Below are 23,164 nucleotides of genomic sequence, written 5' to 3'. Positions count from 1 at the left end.
GTAATTGATGACTATGAAATGGATGCACAAAAAACTTGTAAACCAGCCAGCACACTGCTTGTATATTCATGGAAGAAAGGTTAATGTTTTTATGTTTTGTTTGTTTATGTTTGTCTTTAAAAATCAATAAAAAAATTACCAAAAAAAAGAATAAATCCTTTGGAACAATAATGGAATTTGGAAGTGTCTTTTGACCTTCAATCTTGTTGGCTGCATAAAGTAGCAATGCCCCAGTTAATACTTGGATATACTCATGTACTGTTGTAGATTAGAGTTTGACACCAGTGGTGGGATTCAATTTTTTTTTTTTTACTACCATTTCTGTGGCAGGGGAACGATACTGTAAAATCTCCAGTCAGAGGTGGTATTTGCCGGTTCTCCAAACTACTCAAAATTTCCGCTACTGGTTCTCCAGTACTGGTCAGAACCTGATGAATACCACCTCTGTTTGACACCCCACCCGACCCCCCATATCTAGGGTGGTCTGTAAGAATTCCCATCTCTATTTTTATCCACCATGGTCACATAATGAGACAATTCCCTCCTGATTTTTCAGTGGGATATCAAAATATGGGATATGCAGTACTGTATCTAGGATATAAATCTTGAATAGGTTGAATTCATTTGTGAAGTGTTAAACTCTCCATTAAGATAATGCAAAATAAAATAAGTTAAAAATCTCGCTAGTATCATATCACTCCTTCTTAGATTTCATATTATCATACTGCCCATTGTGCTCTTAAGCAGCTAAGGAAGAAAATATTAAATAGAACTGTGGTCACTGGCTACAAACAGGATTTTCCCTCCTGGTGAGCTTTTGAACTAGCTATCTCATCAGGTTCTTTGCTTAGATATAAAAATAAACAATCCATAGAATTCATACCTTTGTTAAATCAACCTTATAACTGTTTCAAGGTTTCAGTGTGCTTTAAAAAAAAAAACTTCCTGGGAAAAAAATAAAAGTCAGAGAAGGAGGAATAATAGGGATGTAGGGGTTTAAAGAGAGAGAAAGATTGTGGATGTTGTTAGGAAACATTCAAGCATCTGATGTTTCAAGTCATTTTGCTCACCAGGAGTTTCTTCCAGGTAAATGTGTACAGAATTATAACTATGATGTTCTTTCATTTCAGATAGATCTATGCTGTGTAGGTCTGTTTTTACGACATAAGAGATGTATATTTGTTTTTTTATAAAAATACATGCTATATATCTACCATGCACATATATGTACCTATCACTTTATACTTTTAGGAGAGGCAACATTGCGCAACACAGAAAAGGAGTAATCTGAAATAATTAAGGCATGAGAGAAGAAATGGAAAAGGAAAAAATCAATTGCTTGTGCAGATTTTGGTCTTCTGGTCAAATTATATCTTTTGTTGAATCTCTAAGTGAGTCTTTGGGACCCTGCAAGGCATCCTGCTCCAAGAGGCTGCATCATTCTGATGGAGTTTGGCAGAGAGAAAGAAAGACTCCTGCTGCTTCTGCTGCTTTCCTTGCATGAAGCCCAAAGTCTCTCTCTCTCTCTCCCCCTGCAATCCCAAATAAAGAATGACTGATCTGTAGGAAAACGGGGTTGGAATTTTCATGTAGACATTTTTGGGATTTTCCCAAGGTCTCTGGTCCACAGGATTTAAAATTATGAGCTTGGTGGTCCCTGAGGTCCAAAAGGTTGGCGACCCCTGTCTAGCATGTGTAGATTTTCCTGACATTGTATGCCATATGCTAAATAAATAAAGCATGCTTAAAATAAAACAGGAGTTTGACTACTTGACTGAATATACCAAAGCTAATTGGTGTTTCTTTACCACAAGCAAGGAATGATGAATTAGTGGCTTGGGTACAGTTAAGCTTGATCAACCAGTTTATTATTTCTGTATCTTACTAAAAATGCATTATGTGAAAGCCTTAATTGATTAAAGTTGTTGTACACTGCAGAAGTCAGTATCTTGGGCTCATCTGGTGATGATTATGGCATCTAGAAGATTAAGACTCAGGATATAGAAGACTAAATGGTAAACAAGGAAGAAAAATGGTTGTGCAGTACATCTATAAAATAAGAGAACACAGGAGGATACAACATATCTGACCGAAGGTAGCCTGATCTTGTGAGGTGGAATGGCTTAATAAATGCATAGATGTAAAGGTGAGGGGTTAGTTAAACACTGAGAAAAGAAAAGCACTGTATGAAATGGTATATGAATGTGATGGAAACAAGAATGTTTTTGCAAGGACAGAAAGACCTGAGGAGGCATAATGTACTGTTGCTGTAACCTTGTTGCATATAGTTCTTTTCTTATCTTCTGCCATTAATTTCGGTTGCTTGTTCCTTCTCTACTCTTTTTCTGCACTTTAAAGTATGTGGTGGGAATATTTGTATTTTATTGACAATTTATAGGAGCATGGTGACTCATGTGATTAGGATGCTGGAGTAGAGGTTAGTAAGGCCACGTTTGAGACCTGAATGCTGACATGGGGAGGTGTTGAGCTCCCGTCCTTTGCTCTAGCTCCTGCCAGGGACATAAAAGAAGCTTCCAACTGCATTTCCCCTAGGCAACAGGGTTGTCCCCCGCTAATCCTTTCAACCCACAAGTGCCTCAGTGCTTCTGACATGAGCGCTATCTATGATTTAAATTGCAAATATGTCTTTTTGTTCACTTTTCTAGGATTTTGTGTCCATGGTTTGAGCACTAAGAGACTTATCACAATTTTCCATCATCACTGGCTTTTCTATTAACATAAACTCTTTACATCTAATTTTATCTACTGGGACAATCAAACAGTCTTTGACCTCTTGATTCTAGCAGAACTTCATAACTTTTAAGAATTCTCTCTGTCTGCTTTGCATCTCTTCCTCCAATTAAATATGTAAATGGTATATTTCATTTCCTATCCATGTTCCCTTCCTATATGACTTGATTAGTTCTGTTGGTGTCTATTAACTATTGCAGCTTTTCTGTGTCTTTCTTAATAGGGGGTAGTCTGTGTCAACACATGAAATTTATTTTCAAGAAGAGTTAAGCTTACCCTATTTTTCTCATAAAAAATAGGCTACCTCATGAAATGACGTGATAAAAAGACTTTTGAAATTTGTAAATTTGGGGGCAGGAAGTTATTGGATGAGGTAAATAATCAAATGCATACTTTCCAGTAGCAGTTCAAATACTAACAATTATTTACAAGATCATGTGGGAAATAAAGGTTGCTTTTCAGTTGGCCAAAACTTTTGTTAAATTAAACATTATCATGACCAGCTATTATACCATCTACTACAGGTAGTTCTCAACTTAGGACTGCAACTGAGTCCAAAATTTCTGTTGCTAAGTAAGACAGTTGATAAGTGAGTTTGATCCCATTTTACAACCTCTCTTGCACAATTGTTAAGTGAATCACTGCAGTTGTTCAATTAGTAACATGGATGTTAAATGAATCTGGCTTCCCCATTGATTTCAGTTGTCAGAAAGTTGCAAAAGGTGGTCAATCACATGACTCCAGGACACTGCAACCATCATAAATATGAACCAGGTGCCAAGCAAAGAGAATTTTGATCATATGACCATAGGAATGTTGCAATAGTCATGTGAAAAACCATCATAAATCACTGTTTTCACTGCCTTTGTAACTTTGAACAGTCATTGAATAAACTGTTGTATGGCAAGGACTACCTCTAATGAATAATATAATGGAGTTACACTATCAAGTCATGATGCATTAGTCCATGTTAGTGAGATAAAAAAACATATTTTGGATCTGCAGACTTTGCTTCAATTTTTGATAGCTGAATAGTAACCAAAAGTAGTGGAAATGAATTTTCATGCTTGTCCTGTGATGGGAAATGTATTCAGGAAGGAGATAAAAAAGTCATGATGGACTATAGTTTTAAAATGTTTTATTAAAAGCTGTAAGTTACAACCAAGTTAGCTATTTCAGTGCTGGTACAATCTGCATGTAGAAATCTACTCTTGCTATTACAAAACATAAAAACTTGGTGGATGAAGTTCTGTCTATTTTATACATAAAAAGGCCTGTCTGCCCAGACCATTATGACATCATAGAACCCTTATAGGCTATAACTTGGGAGTCCCATGTAAGTCATAAACATGCAGAACCAAAGTGGACTTGGCAGAGTAAAAGAGGAATTTAAAATGGATCTATACTTTCTCATATATAACGGCACTCATGTACTAAATGATATTGCTGCCTTTATTGAAATTTTCTACACATGCCACTAAGATTATAAATTTAAAATACTAGAATATCAACGTTCCACAACTTGGATCATTCCAGGTGTGTTGCATTACAACTCCCATCATGCCCAGCCAAAAAGATGATGGGTGACAGTTGTAGTCTGACTCATTGGAAGATCAACAAGTTGGAGAACTTGTAACAGTGGAATAAAAAAGAGAGAGAGAGAGAGAGAGAAAAGAGGGTGCATTTGTATGCTTATTTTTCCCTATTGTACAATTAAGCTATAAATAACTTCTGGATAAAAGGACTAGGTGTCAATGAAACTTGTTAACCAATTACATTCAAGGAAGTCCCATTCTCATGGCCAGCATAGCTTCCCTATTCCAGTGGCTTCTCCTGTTTCTTGCCTTCTTTTTTCTTTTTCTTGGGTTCTGTTGACACAAGAAGAATGAGAACAGGATCAAAACATTGTCAAAAAGAAAGATGACCCCAGAGGGAAAGAATGAGCATTTATTAGATCCCAGGAACAAGAGTTACATCCACCATCCTAACAACACTATTTTGTACAATGTATGTACTCAAGACTATCACATGTATCCAAGAAAAATCTCTATTTGCACCTTCTACCTCTTCCAATTTAGCATTAAGATCCTTCACATATAATCCAGAGAAAAAGTAACTTGGATTTTTCAAATGTCTGATTACTGACACATAAATATTTATTTGCATTAAAACTGAGTGCATACTTCATATTGATACTCTACATGCAATTAAATTATTACTACTTAAAAAAAAAAACCTGAGAGGTCTGAATTTGTTGTTTGGCAAATAAGAAAATAAAGTCTCATAGCTAGCAATTCCATAGGAAAAGGATGACACAGGAAGAGGTGACAATAAAACTTTACTGGCTGGTGGCAACCATTTTAGATTTTCTAGACTGCACAGTTCCAAAAACATTTGGAGAGAAAATGGACCTATATCTACAGGGCTTTTTTAATATTAGCAACTAGCTAAATGAGGTACCGTCTTCATACCATTCCTGCCATCTTCCTTCAGTTACTAAAATAGCAGTTTTTCCAGGAACAAAAATTGGTAAATTTCAATTTGTTTAAATGGTGCTTTTTCCAGGTATATGCCTCCATTGGAAAAAAAATCAGTCAGCATCTCAGACAGGCACATTCTATTATGACATTTCTTCTGCAATGAGTATTCTCTAACTCATACCTTCCTGAATTGTACATCAAGCAGATAACTAAATCAAACAGTCAATAAAGAAACAAACAAAAATCGAACACATTCATGACTTGAGCCAAGAAGTGAAAGGAATGTTTGTAAACAGCATAATACTGGGTGGGATAACTAATAATCTTAATCTTTAAAACAAATGTCAAGCTGATCTAGACATGTTAAAGAATTAGTCTGAAAATTACAAAATGAAATGTAACAGTGATAAACATAGCGTCCTGGAAAAAATGTACAATTCTGAAGCAGGAGGTACCTTTGTTATAGTATGTGTGGAAAAGATCTTGAAATCATAGTTCATCAAATATGATTTAGCAGTGTGTGTGGGACATGGCTGCCAAGAAAGCAATAGCAATTTTATGGATGTCCAAATAACTGAAAATAATAATTCTGTTATAATCTGCCAGACTCCACCTTGCATACTATGCCCAATTCCAGCTACCTTTCAGAAGGATTCAGAAAAACTGAGAAAGGTGTAAAGAAAGTCAACAAGGTTGATAAAAGGGGCTGGAAACTAAGTCCTATGAGAAGAGATTAAAGGAACTGCATATTCAACAGGTGAGAATATCTGTAGCTCAGGGTTGAAGTATGGAGTTTTTGGTGCTCTCTGAGCATGGTTGTTTGCTAATAGACATTTAATTATCCAACTAGGTAATATAATCAGTGTTAGCTATCATATTACCTACTTAAATAATGAAGCATTTGCTAGCAAGCAATCAAACTTAGAGAATACCAAGAACATAACAGAACAATATATGATTAGGTTTGAGAAAGCTCATTGAAAAAAGAGGTAAGAGTCTTGAAAGATGAAAGTATTCTAGAATGCAGGGGGTAGAATAATATATTTCAATTACAGGATGACATATACCAGTCATTGAGTGTTAGGAGTGTTGTAGTAGTTAGACCAATTCAACAATAATAATTGTTTAAAGTGGCAGAGATCTCCCATTCACTGACTGTGTTCAAGAATTGCTGAAGAACCTTCTATCAGGCATACTTTAATATGGTTTCTGCACTTTTTACAGGGTAGGACCTGATGAAATAAATAGTCCTTTTCAATTCTGTCATTCTCTGCTGCAGTCTTCTGTAAGAAATGATGGATGGATTCTTTCAGCAGTCCTAAAGCTGAGTATAAAGTGGACAACTAGAATTGTGTGTCACAGAGACCTTAAGTTAATAGCTTCTTCCAGGTATGAGTGTTTTGGATTTAGCTTCTAAACCTAAACTTTGGAAGAGCCTCTTTTACTTTTCTAAACTTCAGAAAAGCCTCTTGTTGGAGCATTTGTTCCCCAAGATTACAGTGCAAGTATTGCCAAGGTAAAAGAACCAGTCAGAGAAGAATAGCCACCTATCTTCTAAAGCCCATAGGTTTTATGAGATTTGCTATTGACCTTCAGAAAATCTCTGATCTTGCTGTCACTTCTGTTTTATTCACTTGTCTACTCAAAACTAGGGACATGGTGGCTCAGTGGCTAAGACGCTGAGCTTGTCAATCAGAATGGTCAGCAGTTCGCTGGTTCGAAACCCTAGTGCCATGTAATGGATTGAGCTCCAGTTACTTGTCCCAGCTTCTGCCAACCTAGCAGTTTGAAAGCATGTAAAAATGCAAGTAGAAAAATAGGGACGACTTTGGTGGGAAAGTAACAGCATTCCGTGCACCTTTGGCATTTAGTCATGTCGGCCACATGACCATGGAGACATCTTTGGACAGCACTGGCTTTTTGGGTTTGTAATGGAAATGAGCATCACCCCCCTAGAGACAGAAATAACCAGCACATATGTGCGAGGGGAACCTTTACCTTTACCTACTCAAAACTGATGAATGGGTTGGAATAGGAACAAGAAGGAGCAGCCAAAACCACCATTCATCTTGCAGCCATAGGAAAAGAGGAAGTTAGTGGGGTTTTGCTTTTTGCAGGAAGGAGACTTTGTCCACACCTGCCTTCTCCCTCTGACAAAGAAATGTTAAAAATAAATGTGTGATTTAAAAATGGGCAATGTATTTCATCACCTATGCAGATGTTTAATGTTATTTTCCAGATATCCTTCCCTCCCCAGTTTTTTAAAAAGATATTAATACTGTGGGAAGAAATGGAGGGAGAGGAGAGACTCCATGATGATGCAGACCCAGCTTTTCTTATCTCAACAGCCAGTTATGCTTGGCATGCAAGTGTTTGTCTCAAGGATTAGCTGGTGGAGGACCCCCCCAAAATATCAGTTAACTCTTGGAGAAAAAGTCATAGTCCAACAGTGGAAGACAAATGAGAAGATGCTGCATGGCTCTGAAAACACATACCTGCACCCACAAATGCTTTGAGTTACCTGCCACTGTTTTCTTCTTACTGGGGAATCTTTCGAATGTGCTCATTATGCAGGTGAGCAGCCCATTCTACACCTTTGCCACAAATGCTCTATTCTAGATGTCTAAAGGAAAGAAGAATTAGGGGCGACATGATAGCAGTATTCCAGTATTTGAGGGGTTGCCACAAAGAAGAGGGGGTCAAATTATTCTCCAAAGCACCAGAGGGCAAGATAAGGAACAATAGTTGAAAATAGTGGTGGGATTCAAAAAATTTTTACTACCGGTTCTGTGGGCATGGCTTGGTGGGCGTGGCATGGAAAGGATACTATAAAATCTCCAGTCAGAGGTGGTATTTGCCGGTTCTCTGAAGTACTCAAAATTTCTACTACCGGTTCTCCAGAACTGGTCAGAACCTGCTGACCAAAGAGAGAAGCAATCTAGAATTAAGGAGAAACTTTCTAATAGTGAGGACAATTAAGCAGTGGAACAACTTGCCTTCAGAAATCATGGGCCCTCCATCACTGGAGGTTTTTAAGAAGAGACTGGATGGTCACTTGTCTGAAATGGTATAGGATCTCCTGTTTGAGCAGGGGGCTGGACTAGAAGACCTCCAAGGTCCTTCCAACTCTTCTATTCTATTCTTTTCTGTACTGTTCTTCTACATATTTCACATATACAAGCACACATGCATTCCTGCACACCAATATACATGAACACAGGTTATTTATATGAAAATGCTTATCACACTTCAGGATAAGATGCCAACTTTAGCAATGCAATGAACCAACCACAAAACTCATACAAGGAATTAAATTTGACAAGCTACTCTCCAGTATCCTGACTAATCTGAAACACCGGTGTAAAAGATATGCAAGAATAGAATATGTGTGGAGCCATCTTCCCTCCAAATAATATTGGAAAAGGGGAAACAAACATTTTGCTTTACTACTTCCAAAATTTAACAATTCCTCTCAAATAACCACACAAAAAAAATTGCTTTGAAATTTTGCAGATGTTATCCAAATCAAATGGCAAAATATATCGATAGATGTCAGTTAATTTGGTCAAAAATAAAGACATGACAGACATTTCCTTTCTTTTCTTTTTTTAAGTAGACAGAAATTTTTTTATGGAGCCTAATATCAGCTTCTACCCTTATCTCTAATACTGTTTCAGCAAGGTAGACTGTATTTGTAAATTTCATTTGATGCTATTCAAATATACAACAGTGACATACATGGAACTGTGAGGACCCCAAAGTTTACATTTCTGAAACTCATCTTGGATTAAAAATGAAGTCAAAATAGGAAAACTCAGAACTGGGGATTTTGACCAAGGATTAAGGAACTGGAATCTTAACCTCAGCTTCTTATACTCTGCCTTCGCCTTGGAAGTTCCTATTTCTGTTTATTCACTCATGGTTCTCTTCCATGGAGTTAACACAATGGGCCAAGAAGAGACTCAAACAAAATCTCGCCTCATTCCTAAGAGGTCTGTAAGGGGTATGCATAAGAACACACTCATGCCTACCGTCCCTGTCCTATTGTCCCCATTTATTCGTACCTATTTCCTCTATTCTTACTCATGTTTACACTTAGACCCATTATCTTGTAAGTGATTGACGAATCAAATAAATAAATAAATAAATTGCCAAATCTGTCAGGAAAAAGTCAACAACTCTTGCTATTTGATGGAACCAAAGAGCTTCTTTATCTACCAAATTAACAATGCAACTTATTCTCACTTTTTTCATACTCAAGTCTGATTTGCTTTCATTTTTTTTTCCAAAAGGAGAAATTCATGAAAGTACTTATGAGTAGAATGCATTTTTTTTTTGCATTTTGTGAATGCATTAATGCAGTGAATGTCCCTTCTTTTATTGTGGCCTTCAGTCTCCTGATTTCTCACAGTTTTTTTTTAAATCCATGAAAACTCATCCCATGTCTCTGTTCAGATGGGGAAATATGGACATCAGACAGACTTCAGGGTGAGTAAAAGCTATGTAACTAAAGAGAATATGAGCAGTAGCAACCCTTAGTAACACTTTAAAAAGCACCAAAAGAGATTAAAAGGAATATGTCAAGCACCCTGAGAATAAAGCAGAAGCTTTTTTTGTAGGGAAAGAAATCGTCTGAGAAACTACAGAAATTACAGTATATGGGGCATTTATAATGAAGCAAAAACTAGTTTAGAAGGTATTTTTTTCTTTTTTAAGAAAATTAACCACATATAACCACATATGGCGTCACGACAATACAGCATGTGATCTTGGAGATCTGAGTTTGCAGCTGATATCTTTGCTCTTGGACGGTCCAAGTGGATCTAAACCGTCCCGAAGAGATGGTGAATGTAAAGAGCACATCCTGCCATTCCCAGGGATATCGCAAAGTTCCTGGTAGATCCAGGAGAAGCTCTTTTTCCAGCAAATAGGCAGCCATTAAAGCTGCTGAAGTTGGGAAGGCTCCAAAACGAAAGAGAACAGAAAGAGAGAGTGTGCCAGTTTGGTGAGAACTTTTTCTTTATTTTAAGATTTGAAAGGACACCCTAAGGGAAAGAAAGAATCTGTAAAAGTTTTGACAGAAGTGATTAAGCGGCGATTTTAAACAGGAATGTCAAAGTAATTTTTTTTTTCTCATTGCTGGAATTTCTACACATGATCTTATATTTTGAAACTGGACTGGGTTTTTTTTCTTCTTTTTATATATTCTTCTCTCCTTTTTGATTTTATAATATTTTAAGCCAGAGACTCCCCTTTAGTTATTTTTTAAATATCTTTTTCTTTTTTAAAAAGTTAATTCTTATTATATTTTGCTTGGAAAAGGAGGGGGAAAGTGAAAGCTAAATAAACCTTGTAACACTGCCAACTAGAGGCTTAGAAATATTCTACTGTCATCTAACCAACTGATTGGATTAAGATATACAAGAACCTGAAGAATTTTTTTCTTCTTTTTCTATTATTATTACTATTTGGCTTCTCTTTTCTTACTATTCTCCTACTTTTTTCCTACTATTTTTATTTGGAACTGAAATTGGTTATTTTACAACTGGATTAAGGTCTATAAGAACCTGAAGATTTTGAACTCCTCAAAATGAGTAGGAAATTAACAGCTCCTGGTTCTTCAACTGCCACTTCTTCCTCTCCACCATCTGGAGGACAACGTTCAATACAGACAATATTAAGGCAAAAAAAAAGAACAAGAAAAAGTGGCCCTACAGATGATTATGCAAGGAATTCAAAATACTCAGACAAGATCAGAGAATATTGAAAAGAGAATAGAGAACATTGAATGAAGAACAGAGAACATTGAACAAAGAACAGGGAAAACCAATGAAAAAGTGGAGAACATCCAACAAATGATGATGAAGTATGATGAGAGACTCCAAAAAATTGAAGAAGATCAACAAAGAGACAAGAAGCTTGGAGACATTGATAACAGATTAACCATGGTTGAACAAGATAAAAGTGGTATGATGAGATGGGAGATGGACAGATCTTTATCTTAGATTCCAAAACATGGAGGAAGAAAAAGGACAAAATCTACCTGAGATAATGATAGAAATATTGGCTGAAGCTTTGGAAATAACTGAAGAGAAGATGATGGATGGAATCGATGAGGTTTATCGAGTCTTCACAAGATATGCGATGAGAAATAGCTTACCAAGAAAAGTTCACATCAGATTTACTAAGAAAGCCATTAAAACGCAAATGTTGCAAGTGGTAAGAGAGAAAACATTGAAATACAAAGATAAGGAGATTGTGGTCTTGAAACAAGTACCCAGAAGAGTGAGAGAGATGATAAGGGAATACCGATAATTGACCAAATTATTACTTTAAAAAGAGGTGAATTATAGATGGCTGATTCCAAAAGGTTTAATGTTTACACGGCAAGAACAGAAAATTTACAACTGTCATTAATAGGGAGGATATCAACAATCAAGATGAATATATTACCCAGAATTTTATATTTGTTTCAAACAATTCCAGTTAGGCTTGGAAAAGACTACTTTGAAAATTTAAATGAAATTGTTTTGAAATATATATGGCAAGGTAAAAAAGCGAGAATAAAGTTAAAACTTTTGCAAGATGCTAGAATAAAAGGAGGATTTGGTTTGCCTAATTGGGAGTTGTATTACCAAGCTACAAATTTGATGTGGGTTAAGGAATGGATAACATTAAGAAATACTAGATTGTTGACATTAGAAGGACATGACCTGTTGTTGGGGTGGCATGCTTTTTTATGGTATAAAGGAACTAAAACACAGGGGTACTTTAGAAGATATTATATATGGGAGTCTCTATGGTTAAGTTGGGAGAAGATTAAAGATTAAAGAGAAGATTAGAAGACAATGTTATTTGAAAATTCCAGTCTGGCTATTGATTATTGAAGCATTTTCTTATCCTATAATATACAAAAAGGAATAAACAGTTAGATATGGTAAAATATTGAATGAAAAGGGTGAACTTAAATCTATACAAAAACTAGAGGAACAAGGTATAAAGATATGCGCAAATACATTGAAGGTATGATAAAGATTCTAAAACGGAAGGTTTCTATGATAAATTGACTGATTTAGATAAGATTTTGACAGGTACTGATGAAAAGGTGATTAAAAAATTGTATGGATATTTATTAGAAATTAAACTAGGAGAAGAACAAGTTCAAGAAACTATGATTGCTTGGGGGAAGAATCTTGGATATGGGATTGATCTAGAGAAATGGCAAAAACTGTGGTCTCAAAATTATAAAATGACAATGTCAACAGCATATAAAGAAAATTTGTATAAGATGTTTTACAGGTGGCACTTTCCCCTGACAAGAATAGAAAGAATGTTCAAGAATAAATCCGAAAAATGTTGGAAATGTCATCAGATACCTGGCTCATATTACCATATGTGGTGGACTTGTGCAGATGTTAAAAAGTACTGGACTAAAATCCACACGTGGTTGGAAAAAATGACAAAAAAGCATATAGATTTGAAACCAGAAATATTTTTATTGGGAATTTTACCTGAAATATATAGTAAAGACATGAAATACCTGATTGTAAATGTATTAACAGCGGCTAGGATTGTACTTGCTAAAAACTGGAAAATGAGAAAATACCATTACAGGAGGAAATCATTAAGAAAATATTGGAATGTGCTGAAATGAGTAGATTGACATTTGAAATTAGAGAACAAGATGTTCAACAATTTTTTAAAATTTGGGATCTATTCCATCAATGGTTAGACAATAAAATATGCTAATGAAATATGTAGACTTTTAGAAAATAATAAATATATAAAGTTGTATTCTTTTATTATATCTACAAAATGATTCTAGGATAGATCTGGGATGATAATCTGAATTGTCATAAAACAAATTAAGTAAAATATGATCATTTTGGAAAACATGAATGAATAAAAGTATAGTCAAATGATTGATTAATAATGATATTAATGCATTTAATATATTGATTGAAAATATGAGATTATAAACAATGTCATTATAATTGAAGACTATGAAATGGAAGCACAAAACAATTTGTAAACCAACCGGCACACTGTACGTATATATATATGGAAGATGATTTGATGTTTTTATGTTTTGTTTGTTTATGTTTGTTTTAAAAACCAATAAAAATTTATATAAAAAAAAATTAACCACATATGTCTTGGAGAAGTCCAAATATTATCTTTACTCATTTGCAGTATCGGAACAACCCAATTTTGTTGGTAAGTATTGAAAAGTGCAAAATGATGATAAATTGTGCTATGATTAAATCAGAGGTCTTTCTTCAGCTAACCAAAGTCAGTGCAGTTGGGTACCACATCTAAATATTCAGCATTTTTTCCTTAATAGTGTGGTCGCAATATTAGATAGTTCTGAATTGATATAGATTGAGGTTTTTTTTTAATGTCAGCCCCTTTATATATGATTTTTTTTTTTAAGGAAGAAGCCATTTGAAAGCTTGTCCCCCAGAAGAGAAACATAATAACTAACACTTCGTGGAAATCAAATTAAACATACATTGCAATTTATTCTTTTTCAGTAAGCAGAGGAACTGGGTTGGCTTGAACACAAACAATGGTGAATTGTATCAGATTCCATAAAAGCTCCACACATTTCTTGCAAAATATGTCAGTTCTTGGATCCAATTTGCTGATGCAACTAGACCACTGTAGTATTGTATGTCCTGGCAAAAGGAATGGAGAATTCCAACAATGTGCTGCACAACTTGATTCATTGAATTAATCAGATTTTGTTATTTTCCATTAGGAGCAATAAATGGCTCAGCATTCTGAATGATGCTGACACAGACAATATGTAAGAATGCTGATTCTCACTGGAACTGCAAAGCTTGAACAGTATATTTGAGGTTGTGCAGATGGCAGCCACGTTGATCAATAGCATGTAAAGATCCAAACAATCACTAAATGGCAACGAAGAATTAAATTGTTAATATCTCTTTGCTGCCAATCTCTATCTTTGCAGCCCAGATATGGAAGCCTTCTAGACTGATGAAGAAGCAGGCACTGGAAGAACTGAAGGTTGTTTTGGTTTATTAGTTGCATATCTTTTCCCCCTTTCTTTGAGGTCTCCTTTATCTTCATTTTATTTCCACAGTAATAATCCTATATGATAAATTAGGCTGAGAGAGAAATGGTTGAGGAACAGATTTAACAGATAATCAGTGTTGGAAGGGACCTTGTAGGTCATCTAATCCAACCCCCCGCCCAAGTGGGAGACCCTACACCATTTCTGACAAATGGCAGTCCAATCTCTTCTTGAAAGTCTCAAGTGATATAGTGAGTCTGAAGTCTCAAGTGATATAGTAGGAAAAGGACTTGCATCTTCTTGTCACTGGTCCAAGCCCAGAACATTAACCACTACTAGACAATCCATCATTGGGTCATTGTTTCAGAAACATTTTCTTACGAGATACGTCAATGCCTTCAATGGAACATTTTTTTAATGTACTGCCATCATTGAAAAAGTTCTTATACATTCAAGGAGATATTCAGAGATGCATCTGCCTTGAAACTAGCCCATGTTGAGGTGTATAGTGCAATCAAATGTTAGTTGTCCATATGAAATGTTTTATAACATCTTGGATTATGTCATAAAACTTTTATGATAAATTTATGTAATAAAATATTATAGGAAATTTGCCAAATTTCAATTCCATGGGGCTCATGGATTCCAAATTTTGGATACATTCTGTAAGTTAGCCCATTGGAGGGATCTTGGTTAAAAATTGTTACCCTTATGGTGCACCATTTCACCTGGTTAAAAATTATGGGAATGGGAATTTTAGTAGTATATAGAGTAGACAACCTATGATCTCTTGAATTATTATTTTAAGATATTTTCTTACTAGATTCCTCAATTCCTTGACAAAGCTTCTAATGTTACCTGAAAATGTTGTTTAAAAATCATAAAAATTAAGATTTTTAACCTTAAAACATTGTACTGCCTTCACTGGAAATGCTGGGATACAAACTTTAGCACAGGGAATTTCTATATCATTTTGGTATTACATCATAAAATGTTTTATGGTTTATGTCATAACATGGTTTACCAAATTTGCCAAATTTAAAATCCATTGGGGCGGGTATGGGTTCCAGATTTTGGACAGATTCTGTAAATTAGCCTATTTGAGTTACTGTGATGCTTTATGATGCATCATTTCTGCCAGGAACGAGAGTTTTGGTAGGATATAAATTGCTTCTGTCATTATCAGACATGACTAAATTTTCTGAGGCACAATTAATCAAAACCCCAACATTCATTGATAGGTGTTAAATATATAAATCAAGAAGTACATTGTGTGTTACACAATGAATTGTTTATTGAATAAACTGCAATTGATCATCCTGGATCTTGTGGCAATTCTCTTCTAATTGGTCAGAGAGCAATTCAAGGGTTTTTCCTACCATCTACTCTTAATTATCCATCTTTTTTTTTACAAGTTACTTATCCTAGAACTATTAGTGGATTGAAATCCACTTGCATATTCATGTAACCTATCCAAACTTACAAACCAGATCTGCACATCCACTTTCTCTTTTCTCTAGTAAAATATCATTATATTATGGTGTCACTATATCTGCAAGGTATATCACTGCCTTCCTGCTGCATGAATAGAAATGTTCTCAATATAATGACCTGATTTCAGAGAAGTGGGGAAAAAAGACTGTGACACATTTGTCATTTTCAACAACAGTTGGTGTTTCTTGAAGATGCACCTCCTTTTTAGAGTTCACGTTTTCTCAAGTTTCCTAAAGTAGAAAGTTTAGATAGTTTGGCAGCACCGCATGTATTTTCACCAACAGATGAAAACAGCCGAACAATGAAAATTTTCATATGTTTTGTACTTTGTTCAATTTAATCACAATTGTGTTATTCTAATTTAATGCATATTATTTTTATGAGATCCAAGGGCTATAAAAGTTGGGTAAGGTTTCTGTAGTACATATACTATGAATTGCCTATCCCTATCATGTAGGAGAAGAGGAGATAGAAGACTGGGAGGAAGAGTCAAGCATGTCATCAGCTTAGAGTTGTTATATTCTCACAAATGATCCAAGTCCAATCACTTTTGAATTCTGTTGCCCGTTATCTGTTGACAATTTAGTATTAAACTTTAGTTGATTAGATGTTTATGTACAGCCTTGAACAATACATTTTTTGAACTGTAACAGTGAATGGTCCTGATCCTTTGCACCTTTGTACTATGCCTTGGATATCCATGTCTCACCAGGCCAAGCAAAAGACTCAAAGTTTGCAGGAACTTGGAAAAATGCCTGTCAACTTGTCAAGATTCTGAATAATGAACCCAACCAATTCAGCGCTCCAAGACTTTCAGCTTTCTCCAAGAACTGTTTTATTGAGTACATTGTTTCAGCATGAATGAAAACAAAACCAGTTCTAAATAGTTCCCGTGGTTTCAGTATAATTAAAGAATAGATAATTCCCTCCTTCACAGGTCACATTGTCCAATTAGGTGTTCTGTCATCTCCTTGGCAACTCCCTCCAGTCTCTGGCCAGCGCCTGTTGAGATGACCTTGGTTCCCACAGAATGATCTGTTGTTGCTGTCTGATCTGACATTCCAGACTTCACCCCTCCCACACTGTGTGGCAGTCTGAGAAAGGGAAAGATGGCTGCGGCAGGCCTGATCTGTTTCAAAGTTGACAATGCCTTTCAATGGATCCCCTTTTTACTATATATCATGGTGTAGGACATTGTTCTGTTTTGGAAACCATCCACTTAAAAACAAAGTGATGTAACTTCTGAGTCATTGCTGAAAAATCAATATATACCTGCTATTAAGAATTGATAATTTTGCCTATTGTTCAAGTAATTCTTTAAGCAAAAGTTGAAACCAATTTTTAAAATAATTCTTTAAACAAAAATAAATTGAAGGAAGCAAGCAAGAATAATTTCTTATTTTTTTTCTTGACTCCTTTATTCTTTATAATAATGGAGAAATGTGAACCCTTTGGTAGTTGGTTCCGAGAAATTTATTTTTATATTGCTATATTATCTTTTCTATATTCCTTTTTTTGATAACTGGCCTTGCATCTGATGACTAATATCTATGATGGGAGCTCTATCATGGTCATGCTCAGATATGATTCATAGTGGAACCAATTCAAAAAATAAGTTTTTTTTGTCTCTAAAATGCCTGCAAGGATTCAAAACATCATTACTGGTGATCAAACTGCAGGGCATTCATATCACAATTCTTTTTCTTGCTTCTTTTATTCTTTACAAATAACAATAGCTTATAAATCTTCCAATGATTGATTCTGAGAAAGATTTGTTTTTATGTTGTTATATTTCCTTTTCTTTATTCTTTTATTTGATAACCATCCTAGCATCTTCACCAAAAAATTTTTTTAAAAAAATCCTACCAGTTTCAAGGGGCAAAAGAATCCTTATTTAAATTGTATAACAGATTGGATAGAAACATTTAGATTAGGAAAGTCAAAGGGGGAGCCTTATTTGAAGACAAGAGTTAGCAAATTTTTGAAATCTTGGAATGTTCTGTGGACTTCTGGAGGAGTTATGGAAAACTGAAGATTTCTCCATAAAAGCAAGTCATCAGTCCAAGAACCAGTGAATAGACAAGGAAAGAATGTGAGATCATGTGCTCTTGCCAGCTGCATTTTACAAGGAGAGGGTTAGGGTTAGGGTTAGGGTTGTTTTCTGCAGGTTTGAGCATCTGGAAATTAAGGGATTAACTGTTTGGCTTGGAGCCACAGCAGAGCCTTTGAAAGGGCACTAAGTTCACTTTCTAATCATTTTTGGAAATTGCCTATTAACTATCCTAAAGCAATTAGAGACCTTCAGAACGACAAGTTTGAAATGTCACCAGGCTAGTCTAGCTTTAACTCTGAACAAAAGAATAATTATAAGGTTAAGAACTTAAACAATTTGCAATAAACAGCAAAAAGCTAAATAAGATTTTAATCTAAGAAAGTTATAAATGGATTAAGGATCCAAATAAATTTGAAATATTCACTTTTGCTATAAGATTTTAGAATTAGCTATAAAAAAATAAATACCTTCTCATGAGAATCAGATTTAGTTTGACCGCCTTGGCTATTTTAAGTCACAACAAAGAAAAACAATTTTATGATTGTAGAAACTGGACAAGAGAGAAGACTAAAAAGTCTAAGTAGAAGTGCAGCAGATGACAAGGGAAAAATACAAGTCTGCTTTTAGTGTTATTTAGCACTGGATCTTACAAAATGGCACAAATATCATAAGAAAAATATTAAAGATGTTTCAAGAATTGAGCCAAAATTTAGCAGCCACAATATCAACAGTGTTAGCAATGGTGACTACCTCTATGGATAAACGAAGTCCAAAAGATGTTAAGGAGAGAATGATGGATATGGAGCAAATTTTGTCTGACAAAACAGAGAAAGTACTTAAAACCGAACTACAAATGACAGGCCAAGAGAATGATTTGGAAAAGGATGCTTTATTGGATATACAAAAGAAACAGGCTTAAAATTTAAAAATTAAAGGGGAAAAGCAGTGACAAACTAAGAGAATCACCTTGAACATTTCTTAATGGATTTAGTAACGATGTTTGTAAAATCATTGAAGAAGTCTGTGTTATGGGATAAAGAGGAATTGAACAAAAATTAAATTCTATGACAACGTGTGATTGAATTAACGATTAAGACTGTTATATAATCACATAAAATTGGTTTATTTGATCCAGAGTAAAATCAAACTTTTTCATGCAACTCTACCGATTTTTTGCTGATACTAGGATTAAAAAGTTGTTGTTTTATGGATTTGTTTATAATTAAGAGATGGGAAGGGGGCACGATGGCTCAGTGGTTAAAGATACTAAGCTTATTAGCTGGAAAGCCGGCAGCTTGAGTTTGAGATCTGAGCATGACACAAGGGTGTGAGCTCCCATTACTTGTCCCAACTCCTTCTCAGCAGCAGTTCAAAAGCATGAAAATGTGAGTAGATAAATACGTACCAGTGTTCCATGCACTTTGGTATATAGTCATTCCAGTCACATGATCATGGAAGTGTCTTTGGACAATGCTGGTTCTCTCCGCTAAGAAATGGAAATTAGAACTACTCCCTAAAGTCAACACATCTAGACAGAATAAACTTTTACCTTTATCTTTAAGAGATGGGATATGGAATAAAGAAATACCTTGTAATGAAGTTGGAAGTCACTTTTTAATTTGTTTTCTTTTTATTATGTTCTTTTTTCTCTTTCTACTTTTTTCCTTTTTTCTTGCACTTATTCTTTCTTCCTATTCTTTTTATATACGTTTAGTTTGTAGTAATTTGTCCTTATTTTAATCAAAATCCTTAATACAAATTACACACAGAGAGGAAGAGAATATTGAAAGGTTATCTCTTCTTTATAAACAGCAGCTGTAGTGTTTGTCACAATGTCTAAGCCATATTGCCTAAGCCATATTGCATAACCCAAAAGAGCATTAGCATTCTCAAATAAGGATGCAAATTTACAACAATCCTCTGTAAGAATATAATGATGTGCCTAACAGACCCTCAGGACATGAAGAAGGAAAGAAAAGTATAAGAGGAGAGACTTGGATAATTATTGAAAAAATAATCTTTAGTCCAAAGGAGGGGGGAAATGTGAGATATAGATACAGAGTAGCTTTGTTTTAATTGTACCAGCTATAAATTGATCTGAACATTATTTTGACAGGCTTTCGAGATTTTGTTCCATCTATCTGAGTACAAAGGCTAAGACGCTGAGCTTGCTGATCATAAAGGTCAACAGTTTGGTGGTTCGAATCCCTAGTGCCATGTAACAGAGTGAGCTCCCGTTACTTGTCCCAGCTTCTGCTAACTTAGCAGTTCGAAAGCATGTAGAAAAATAGGGACTACTTTGGTGGGAAGGTAACAGTGTTCCGTGTGCCTTTGGCATTTAGTCATGCTGGACACATGACCACTGAGACGTCTTCAGACAGCGCTAGCTCTTTGGCTTTGTAACAGAGATGAGCACCACCCCCTAGAGCAGGAAATGCCTAGCACATATGTGCCAGGGGAACCTTTACCTTTATCTTATTCACAATGAAGATCTTTCCAGAAAACTAAGTGGTTCTGGTTTCCTAAATTTGCCAGCCACACAAAACTTAACCAAGTGAGACACTCTCCTCTTCATGTTTATGTGAGGTGCTTATAGAGGTAGTCCTCGACTTATGACCACAATCGAGCCCAAAATTTATGTTGCTAAGTGAAACATTTTACAAATTTTCTTGCCACTGTTGTTAAGTGAATCACTGCCATTGTTAGGCTAGTAATATGATTGTTAAGTGAATCTGGCTTCTGACTTTGCTTGTCAGAAGGTCGCAAAAGGGGATCACATGACCCCAGGATACAGCAATCATCATATATATGAACCAGTTGCCAAGCATCTGAATTGTGGTCATGTGGCCATGGGGACACTGCAAAGATCGTGTAAATAATGGTCATAAGTAACTTTTTTCAGTGTTATTCAGTGTCACTAAACGAACTGTTGTAAGTTGAGGATTACCTGTATAGGGCAAAAAAAAATGAAATGAAAGTGATGAAAAAAAAATAAACAAAAGAGAAAGGACCATCGGATTCAGAATGGAAAAGTTTTCTTATTCACTTGGAATAATAATTAGAATAAATATTAACTTATTCTACCTCTATCTCTTTTTAAAAACATATCTCAATAAGCATAATAGCTTCAAGCGGTGCTCCCACTGTGAAGAAGCACTGCTGAGTGCCAAATGTACAAGTAAAGCCATTGTTCTGATTAATTTTTCTTCTTTTTCTCCCTTTCACCCAAGAAAAATAGCATCACCGTGGGAAAAAAAAATTCTGCCAATATTATCCACTATTTAACGGAAGCCATTATTCATGCCATTTTCTGCCCTGGAATGGACTGCTTTTCAAAGCCTGTTAAGTCCAACGCAATGATTAGGATGCCCTAAAAATCTATTTTGGGGACTAAACAGAAAGCCAGAAGTTTTGGAAAATATAAATATAGTGATAAATAATTCCTGGTAGATGTATTTTTTAAGATCAGGTCAGCTCAGATAAGAATTGGCAAAGTAACGAATTCCTTAAGCTTCCATTTCCTACACTTGGGAAAGGTCCCATTGTTAAGCATTAACTGTAAGCATGTCTGAAAACACCTGTCTTCCAATTAGAATTTTCCAGATGTGCTGGACTACAACTCCTATTACATTTGTTTAAAAAACCAAATTCTTACCATACCAAGGCAAAAATCATTGGCCCTATATAAGGACAGGAGAAAAGTACATTCGAAGATTTCTGGAAGGCTGGAATAAGGTAGGAAAAGGGGATTGAAGGAGACATTTCCTATATAGTATAGAGTGTGTTCATATAACTCAGAGGTGTAAAACTCAAGGCCCAGGGGTGGGATCCAGCCCACGGGGTACTTAGATCTGGCCCACGAAGCCACCCTAGAAACAGTGAAGGATGAACCCACAGTACCTCTGCCAGTGAAAATGGAGCTCACAAGGGCCACGTGTGGCCTTCCCGGGCTCCATTTTCAGCTGCGATGGCCTCTTGCAGCCATTTGTCAGCAAAAAAAATGGAGCCTGAGAGGGTTGTGCATACGGCCCTCCCAGGTCCCATTTTCTCTGGTAGAGGGCCAGTGGCCATGCCCACCCTGGCCACACCCACCCCAGCCACACCCAGTGTTTGACCTTGCCCCCCTGAGGTCAAACACAACCATGGTGTGGCCCTCAATAAAATGGAGTTTGACACACCACTCATGAAATTCTAAACCTAGGTTAACAAAAGACAATTGTTCCGATCATGTTATTATTGCAGATAAACAATAACCATGAGCCACAATATAGACATATGGCTCATTCAGCATGTTAAGTCATTGGTTGGTTTGGGTTCACCCAAAATACAGAACCCCAGATTTCTTAATCCTATTTTAGTTAAATATGATTTGTTTGCAACTCTTGCCAATATCAGAAAAATCCTTCCTTTCCCTACCAAATTATTCTAAGCAACAGCTTATTCCTTTGCCTCCAGTAATGCTAAAGATTAACCTTTTCATGCATCCATCTAATGAGCCATATTATAGATTAAGCAGTACAATAATCAGAAGCACCTGAAACCGAGAGCACAAAATCAAAGGGAGGAAAATCCAGCATTTTATGATAGAATTCGTATGAAAGAGCTTTAAACAAGCATAGGTTTTAAGCATTTCAGCATTTTAGTTCAATAACTTTACATTGTTTAAACTCAATTTTTATTGCAAGGCTTTTAAAAGGATACTGAAAAGACTATCTATCTATCTATCTATCTATCTATCTTAAACATGTTTACATAGATATTAAAAATGTAAAAAAGAAAAGCTACTTCCATTTACTTAGTGTCAGTATGATATGCCATCATAATTTGATCAATTTAAATGCCTGGAATACTGATGCTTGAGCTGTGTACATGAATAAAATTCAATTTCTCTAGCCAAGATTCAGAAAACAGATTTATAAGGATTGGTCAAGGATTCCATGCTCATTTAGAACAGGAATTCAAACTAAATTCTGATGGCTATTTAATCTTCACTTAAACACATGCAATGAATCCACCATGTTTCCTGCCCTTATTTTGTGCTGTGTCCTGTGACCATGGAAAGACTTTGCTGATCATTAAAGGATTTCAGGGGGAAAAAATCTGAGCTGCTATTATAGATGCAGCAAGAGACAAATACTATAAGATGAAAGTGTTCTTTTCTTTTCAAAAACTACTTCGCTTCTTGAGCTAAAGCCATCTTGGGGTCAATATCCCATGTGGAAAAAGAAGAAGGATGAAACAAGAATGCCTTCATAGACCTGTCATGCCATTTTGCAATTTTTCATATGGTGGGGAGGCAACCTTTGGCTTGGCCCACTTCTTGGGCAGTGTCTCTTGGTGAATTGG

General features: G+C 35.6%; 1 protein-coding gene across 1 annotated transcript in view; it reads right to left on the bottom strand.

Moving 5' to 3' along the window:
• Positions 1-3,872: 3,872 nt before the first annotated feature.
• PTN (pleiotrophin) overlaps positions 3,873-23,164 on the bottom strand; it is a 102,161-nt gene continuing 82,869 nt past the window's right edge. Inside the window, exon 5 of the mRNA XM_026722596.2 lies at positions 3,873-4,619. Within this exon, the coding sequence (XP_026578381.1) occupies positions 4,567-4,619 (53 nt within the window). The 3' untranslated portion in view covers positions 3,873-4,566. The remainder of the gene's footprint in view (positions 4,620-23,164) is intronic.

The sequence above is a fragment of the Pseudonaja textilis genome, chromosome 5, assembly GCF_049901715.1.
Source record: "Pseudonaja textilis isolate UNSWEBS1 chromosome 5, rPseTex1.2, whole genome shotgun sequence".
Lineage (NCBI taxonomy): Eukaryota > Metazoa > Chordata > Lepidosauria > Squamata > Elapidae > Pseudonaja > Pseudonaja textilis.
The sequence above is the reverse complement of the archived record's forward strand: the minus strand, read 5'-3'. Positions and strand labels throughout refer to the sequence as shown.